Source organism: Galendromus occidentalis, unplaced genomic scaffold, assembly GCF_000255335.2.
Source record: "Galendromus occidentalis unplaced genomic scaffold, Mocc_1.1 scf7180000077123, whole genome shotgun sequence".
NCBI classification, from domain to species: domain Eukaryota; kingdom Metazoa; phylum Arthropoda; class Arachnida; order Mesostigmata; family Phytoseiidae; genus Galendromus; species Galendromus occidentalis.
Window position 1 is genome coordinate 1,660 of NW_003805111.1, and position 8,325 is coordinate 9,984.

Genomic DNA, 8,325 nt, shown 5'->3' on the forward strand with positions numbered 1-8,325 from the left:
CGCCAGCCAGTTCCGATGGAGCCTCTCCCCACCGTGATATTTCGTGCTCGGGGCTCGCGCATGAGTCATCCGTGTTTCCTCCCAGATCGACCCCATTACTCCAAACCAGAGTAGCGTTGAACTCCACAGCGCTCTTCAGTGATTCATTTCCGTTTCATTCCGCTCCCCGAAGGCTTGAATAAGCTGCCAATCGTTTTTGCAGTCGTTTATGGACATGTCGGCCATTCCTGACTTTAATTCCGCGGTATATCAGTTGGGATACAGTCTTGAATGAGAATTACGATTTCCTGTTGATTTCCTGACTCGCTGCTCCCCCAGACGCTGTTTGCCAGTGACTCTTCCCGAACAGTACAGAACGATACTTCTCGTTTCGGAGACCGACCTCTCCGGAATCGTCTACGGATATCAGCCCCACGATGCTCGGGCAGGAGGTAGTGAATGGCGCGGGGAGTTCCAGCGGCTCTCCGAGTGACTCCCGTCATCGGCTCTAACTAATGAGGAGAGGAGTCTATCATCTTCGATGGAACTGAGTAGTATCTTCTTTCGTGCTTTTCCCGCTCACGGAGGAGCACACGTCACTACTTTGCTAGGAATAATTTCTCCACCTTGAATCTCATTCTGCCCCACCGTGGCGCCGTTCGATGCGATTCAGTACTCCTGTACAACGAAAAGGTGACGCTTCGTCGCACGCGAACTTGCTCTCGATATCGTCGTCGCTGTTCCGGTACCCTACTCCCTACTTTATGCAGATCCTGCTGAGAATTTGTACAGCCACGATTCGGAGCCCTGACAACCTTTGAATTCTCATAGAAAGGGAGTCGTGCCGAAGGAAGTTTTCCGAGATTCTCGTGCGGTTCTCCCCGTAGCTCCACGATGCTTCTCACGTCCAGACTGTGCGTAACGCACCTTTCTCGTACTACCGCGACGAATCCGAAGCCTGCTGACGTCGGAAGGATCGAGGGTACCCCGACAAGCTTGGTCAGGAAGTCTTCAGCTTCGAGGGTTTCCTGGCAAGCAAAGACGCGAATAAGAGTCGACATTGGCTTCTGGGTACGTGATTTACCGGTGCCAAGTCCAGTTAGTGCTGGGCCCTCCTCGATTGGAGGTGGTCTCTCGTAAACCGCTCCCAGGATTGAGCTCCAGCAGCTGCTTGAAATCTCTTTCGACACTTTCTGTGCAAAGGGTCTCGAGTTAGGCCCCGTCAATTCGGGCACGGCGTGAGCTCGGATATCTCTGAAAAGCAGTGGTATCTGATTACCTACTCTGGCGGATCTTTCGCTGATCGATGCCCGGAACGCAGCCCGGTCGTGAGCTATCGGTGTACGATACGGTGACGCTCTCATTGGACTTGGAGCGCAGTTTTTGGCTTGGCATTCAAGTCTGCACCAGAGAAAGGGAGGCATTCCCGTAGATGAAAATCCACTTGTGACGGAACAGTCTTTGCTCCGAGAATCACTGCCCGTCACAATCCCCTTCTAAAAGCCATAGGGACTAGTCGCGAGAAGAGTCTCCTCTAACAGAAAACCCTGGCCATGCGCTCGCTCGTCGTTTTCCACCGAACGCAGCGCGATTCCCAGCTCGAGCCGAGGGGGAAGAACAGCCGATTCTCGATTGCAGAGGTGGAGTGTCTCAAGAAAGAGATTTTTGCGGAACGCTTCCCCTCGGAAGCTCAGGAGGGTCGACCGAGCAGGAGTCGGTGCCGAGATTACTTCATCATCAGAAAGTCGTGAGTCCCAAAACCTACTGTGATCACTCCGTACTTTGCTCGTCGACGGTGGAGCATGTCCTAGGCATCTCTGTTCCACGGAAGATCGTCTGATGGAGTTTTGTGTTCCAGGAAAATTACAAAATGGCGGCTCAGACCGTCCCGACCGGCGCGTAGTCCTTACGCGATGCCCCGAGGAGTGAGGGCGACGGTGTCTGGACCGAAGTTGTCGAAAGAGCGTTCGATGGAGCTTGGAGGCTATGCCCGTCCTTCGGTCGCAAAAAAATCAGCCTCGGCGAGGACCGGAGGATGTACGGCCATAACGAGCTGATCGTGCTCCACATTTTCTTGAGCACCGGAAAAACTCGTACACGGAAACAAGTGTCTAGTCACATCCAGGTGCTCGCTCGACGAAAACTTCGAGGGGCGAACAACTCCAGGATGGAGCCTCCCGGGGCGAGCACAGCATTTCGTGCTCCGATCCCTTTCAATGGAGCTGGGCCCGCGCCTCCGATGCCAGCAGGCACCGAACAGGTGGCGGGCGTGTACGGAAACGAGCAGTGCTCCGCAAAAATCAAAGCTCGGTCCATTGTTCGCAGTGTTCACAATCCGCGGCGGCGGCATCAAGGATACCCTCGCGATGGGATGTGCAATCGCAGGATACCGAGGTCCCTCTCACCGGCGACTTCTCCACGATCGTGCCCTGTCCATGGAGCATGGCGCAATGGAAATCGATGAGAGTCGGGAACGAGGATCTGAGACACATCAGATTCTCGGCGTTTGCCATGTATCCGCCGGGACTCAGCCGAGAAGGGAATCAGCAGCGCGGCTACACGCTCGCCTACGCGGGGGACACGCACTGCCCAGCGTCGCCCGTGGGAGCCGAGACTATTCGCGGCTTGTGTGCTCGATTCCCAAGCGTGAGAGGCGGCCTCGAGCACTTATTATTTGAAGGCCCGGCGGAGGCTTTCTTTTTCGTCAGATGTTGGGTCGACCTTGATAGCGGCGCGCTATTGGACGATCGCCTCGTCTATTTGACGAACAGTGTCTTCGACTCCGCGTCAAGTCGCACTGTGGTCTGCGCGACGAGGCTCTGCGCACGTGGTCAGCAGGTGGTTGAGAACGTCGGGCTCATGTGCCCACAGTTCGACGCGAGGTCGGGTGGATATACTTATGGCCTGCAATCCATGATGGGCGAGTACGCCCTCAGTGTCGTCGAAGTACTCAAGGAGTCCCACGATTTCACGGCGGCGAACACAGCGCTGAGGAGCCACACGATGCTGCAAGTGGTCTCCGAAATGGGCACCAGGAAGACCTTGCTGTGCATCGCCTACATCTTCGAGGTGACTCCGGTGCCCAACGGCTGTCCTCATGAAATCAACCGCCTTGTCAACTGTTGATCGGGAATACTCATCTGCGGTGTTTTTTTTTGTGTAAACTATTTATTATATGGAATGTACATATGTGAAATGTGTATATATTTTTTTGGTCTGTTTCGAGAATATTGTCATGAAGTCTAATGAAATGGATAGGATCGAAAGTCAAGGTGGAATCATTGAGTAGTCCTGATTAAGCCTGAGTAACGGAATGACTCTGACAGCGTCGACGATTTGATGGAGTCTCCGTCTTATCACATGCAAATGTACATACCTGCGAGACGTTCAGCGAATTTCCATCCGGGTCTCATTCGAATGTATATCAAAAGTCTCGTAGAGGTTGAATGAATAGCATCGAGAGTCAGGATGGAATGATTCAGTATTTCTGAATATGCACTTCGGCCTCAAGTGACAATGAAGTGACCAAATTGAGGAAGTGAAGATTCACTCGGAGCGAAGAATGCGAGCTTTGAATGGTTAGGTTCCGATAACGTCAGTCATCTGTAGAGAATGACTGTCTTGGTGTTATATACTTAATACAAGCCGCAGCGCGGTTGGGTACTGAGTAAAGAGAGATCGATTAGGTTCCTTATCGATGACCTGACAGTCAGACAGTCATAATTCCGCTTTCCGATGACGAGACGCTGGACCCGATTCGGGGTAAGATAGGACACTTCGAACAATTAAGTTATACAGAGGTTCTAACCTCGGAGTATGCGACACTGGCTGATTTCCCAGGTCCGGTACATGACGATTCGGGGCCGGACAATTCGGCGCGGATAATTCGGCGCCGAACGATTTGGCGCTATAGGTTCTGAAGCTGGGAAACAATTAAGGCTGAGAAAGTCCCCTTGATCCCAAGCTCAGGGGGAGTTTAAACTCGTAGACTCCGATATACCTATGTATAACTACGCCGCCCCTCGTCCATTCATTCTCGACGATACAGCCGGAAGCGCGTATTTGCCTATTCAAGGCGGCTTCAACTTCAGATGCGTGTCGAAGCCTCGGTTCCCTTGCTTCTCACGTCAGATAACAAAAAAATAACCACTGAGGGTTTCCAGAGACGAAAACAAACACTCGCTTCCGGAGAGCAAACTCACTCGACCGCTTTCTTCGCCTTTGTGAAATTTCCCCCAATCCTCAAGCTCTACTCGCAGACTCCTTGCGATGGAAGCTGCTTCCAACTTCGAAGCATCTCAGATCATGCAAACAGAGCGTGGAAAGCTGACGTTGGCCTTCCGTGGACACATGTACACTCAGGACAAGAAGAACTTTATCGGCACCTTACAGTTCTGGCGATGTGGATTCAAAGACAGATGCAGGGCCCGACTGCACACGGCTGTGGGGACTGACGAGGTTGTTAAAGTCACACACAGCGGGGGAACACAGCGATCCAGCCGATGCTGCATGTGTTGAGGTCGCTGCTGGCAACTCCGAGCTCAAGCGTCGAGCACTCTCTACTCAAGAAGCTCCTTCCCAGCTGCTGTATAATCTTGCGGCGAGCTTAACCGTTGCTGGCCAGGGATGTCTTCCGAAGCACGATTCTATCAAACGGAGAATTAATCGAATACGCGGCGAGAACTCTCAAGCGCCCGCTTGTCCGACTGACCGAGCTTCTATAATTGTACCAGAGGTCTACACCATGTATCAGTGCGAGCCAGGAGCTTCAGAACGCTTCCTCCTGGGCGACTCTGGCGTCGGGGATGAGAAGTGAATTCTGATCTTCGGTCGAGAGTCGGCTGCTGAGTGGGTGGCTTACGTACAGCGAATTTACGTCGATGGGACTTTCAGTCTAGCTCCGGGACAATTCGAGCAATTATTCGTGATCCTCGCCGATCGTGGAGGGTACGCGATTCCCTTGTGCTACGGGCTGCTTCCAGACAAGTCGGAAGAGTCGTATCGTCGAATGCTCGACCTCATCATGGAAGCCTTCCCGGCTCTCAATCCCTCGTAAATCGCCATGGACTTCGAAATGGGTCTCATAAACGCTTTCAGTGCGGTTCTCCCGACCGCTGAAGTCCATGGTTGTCTCTTTCACTTGGTGAAGAATATGAAGGAAAAGTTGCATCGTTCAATCTCCTCAGACGTTACAATACGGATTCGAACTTTTCTCTCTGGGCCCGGATGATCCCGGCGATGGCTTTCGTGAGAAAAGATATTTTGGACAGAACGATGATGGCGCTGTTGGAGGTCTTGCCAGAGGAACTGACCCATATTCACCTACTTCAAAGTGACGTACGTCGGTCGAATACTGGGCGTTCGTCTGGATGGGAGACTCATCAGGGGTACTCCGCTGTTCCCGCAGGAAATGTGGTCCGTGTTCGAAAGGACTCTCACTCAGAGGTGAGAGTCGAACGAACAACTTCGCTGAAGCAGCGCATCGAAAACTTCAGGGCGCATTCGGCGTCTGTCATCCTTCGATTTGGAAGTTCATCGATGGTCTCCGCCCAGTGCAGCACAAGGCAGACGCTGAGCTCGAGCGGAACAATGCCGGTACTCTGCCGAAACCCAAAAGGCGCAGATACCGAGACACGGATGCCAGGTTGCTCGAGCTGGTACGAACCATTGAGGCTCGTGAGCCAGTAGCTTTCTTGCGAGGGGTGGCGCACAATTTTCTCATGGAAAACTAGAAACCTATACGGTGCGAAGCTTCAGAGAATCTCGGCGCATGGAAAGCGCTCAATGATTCGGTTCTTATCTCCCATCCATCCCATGCGCGCTGCGCTGCACAGACTCTCTCACTATGCGCAACAACGGATGTGAAGAAAATCCTGCAGACCCACGCGGCGCTCGCCGTTCACCATACGCGCGGTCTTGGGAAATGCACAGCCCTTCGGGCTTCATACAGGCTGCCGAAGTCAGCCGAAATCATTCGGAGAGTCACGGGGAGGAGTTCGCCGCGCCCAGTGGCTACGAATGGAATTCGCTCCACGATTTTCTAACGGCGGCTTTAAGCCTCCAGCCTCTGACGCCGGACTTCAGCTCGATACTCTCTTCAATACGGGTGATTTTTCATACATGCAAGAATACCTCGCGTGTGTGAGACCGATCGCCGTAGCCTTGGACAAGCTGCAGGGGGACGAAAGAGCTTTTTACGGGACGCGGCTTCCAACGCTCTACATAGTTCTGAATTAGGTCACCGCGATTGGCCAAATGACCGCACGTGAGTGTCACCCGTGTCGCTCAAGGCCTACTCCGCGGCTTGCAGAAACGCGTCAAGCCTATTTCTGGTTCACAGTTCAGGGTTGGCGATAAGGCAGCCCTTGCCACCCTTCCACTGCTTTTTTTCGAGAATCAGTGGATGGTGTGCATCGTTCCTGCAGAACCGTCTACTCCTCCGCTTCCAAGAGGAAATAACGTCCCGGCTGCCCGATGATCTTTCTGCGGCGCCTATACCGATGCCCGCCGATGAGTATTATGATTTTGGAGCCGAGCCCGTCGCGTCAGCTTCCGGAACTCCGTCAAAACCCGCGATCCCGAAACGAAGATGCTGGAACGCTACAAGCCCATCGCTGCGATATTCCGTGAAATTTCGAATAAGGGCATTCCGCCTTTTTCCTCCCCGCTGCTCGCAGTTAAGCCCCTGTTCTCAATCTATTTGTCCCCATATCATGTTTTCGTATTCGAATTTTTGAATACGTGAATAAAACTGCTCGTTCACGCGAGTCTTCTGAGCCGGTCTTCTTCTAAGTCTTCTGAGCATTTCGAAATCGTTCCCGCGTCCCGCGCTCTTGGATGTGCTAGAAAGTCGGCTCATAGCGCACAATTTCGGATCGTGGCACCGCGTTCCCTTGAGGGGCGATAAGCGTAAGCTCCGATCTCGGTCGAAGCACCTCCACTATAGAGAACTCCATCAAATCGTCGACGCTATCAGAGTCATTCCACTGTTGAGGTTGAGAAGCATGATAAGGACAACTCAAGGATTCTACCCCAACTTCCGATCCTGTCCATTTATTTCTTCAAGTCAATATTCTCGAATCAGACCCAAATAACATATTGCAGCACATTTCACATAAGTACATATACATATTTCATAGACAATAAACACGAGCAGTAATGCTAATAATCCCCGATCCGCGATCAACAGTCGACAAGGCGGTAGATTTGATGGGGACAGGCGTTGGGTACCGGAGTCACCTCGAAGATGTAGGCGATGCACAACAAAGTCTTCCCGGTGCCCATGTCGGAGACCACTTGCAGCATCGTGTGGCTCCTCAGCGCTGTGTTCGCCGCCGTGAAATCGTGGGACTCCTTGAGTACTTCGACGACACTGAGGGCGTACTCGCCCATCATGGACTGCAGGCCGTAAGTATATCGACCCGACCTCGCGTCGAACTGTGGGAACATAGGGGCGACGTTCTCAACCACCTGCTGACCACGTGCGAAGAGCCTCGTCGCGCAGACCACAGTGCGACTTGAGGCGGAATCGAAGTCACTGTTCGTTAAGTAGACGAGGCGATCGTCCAATAGCGCGCCGCTATCAAGGTCAACCCAGCATCTGACGAAAAAGAAAGCCTCCGCCGGGCCATCGAAAAATAAGTGCTCGAGGCCGCCTCTCACCCTTGGGAATCGAGCAGACAGGCCGCGAATAGTCACGGCTCCCACGGGCGACGCTGGGCAGTGCGTGTCCCCCGCGTAGGCGAGCGTGAAGCCGCGCTGCTGATCCCCTTCTCGGCTGAGTCCGGGTGGATACATGGCACACGCCGAGAATCTGATGAGTCTCAGATCCTCGTTCTCGACTCTCATCGATTTCCATTCCTCCATGCTCCATGGACAGGGCACGATGGTGAAGAAGTCGCCAGTGAGAGGGACCTCGGTATCCTGCGATTGCACTTCCCATCGCGAGGGTATCCTTGATGCCGCCGCCGCGGATTGTGATGGCCGGGAGCAATCGACCGAGCTTTGATACTGCGGAGCACTGCTCGCTTTCGCAACTTCATCGACGTACACGCCCGCCACCTGTTCGGTGCCCGTCGGTATCGGGGGCGGGACCCGCGCATCTGCTGGCACCGAGGGCGGGACCCTCGCGCCTGCTTGCATCGGAGGCGCAGGCCCAGCTCCTTCGAGGGGGATCGGAGAAGAAGACGCCGTGCTGGCCCCGGGAGTCTCGATCCTTGAGTTGTTCGCCCTTCGACGTTCTCGTCGAGCGAGCACCTGGATGTGACTAGACACTTGCTTTCGCGTACGAGTTTTTCCGGTGCTCAAGAATATGTGGAGCGCGATCAGCTCGTTATGGCCGTACAT

At 53.6% G+C, this 8,325-nt stretch overlaps 2 protein-coding genes across 2 annotated transcripts; one reads left to right on the forward strand and one right to left on the reverse strand.

The window, feature by feature from the left end:
• The first annotated feature begins 2,421 nt into the window (after positions 1–2,421).
• On the forward strand, positions 2,422–3,105 carry LOC100903931 (protein scalloped-like). The gene has a single exon (XM_003741173.1). The coding sequence runs from the start codon at positions 2,422–2,424 to the stop codon at positions 3,103–3,105; it is 684 nt and encodes a 227-aa protein (XP_003741221.1).
• A 4,056-nt stretch (positions 3,106–7,161) lies between these two features.
• Positions 7,162–8,325, reverse strand: LOC100904079 (transcriptional enhancer factor TEF-3-like). Its single transcript, XM_003741174.1, has one exon. It carries the CDS (start codon positions 8,323–8,325, stop codon positions 7,162–7,164), a length of 1,164 nt encoding a protein of 387 aa, XP_003741222.1.

Excerpts from the sequence above, each read along its gene's own strand:
- LOC100903931 (XM_003741173.1), top strand. The coding sequence starts at position 2,422 with ATGGCGCAATGGAAATCGATGAGAGTCGGGAACGAGGATCTGAGACAC.
- LOC100904079 (XM_003741174.1), bottom strand. The coding sequence starts at position 8,325 with ATGTACGGCCATAACGAGCTGATCGCGCTCCACATATTCTTGAGCACC.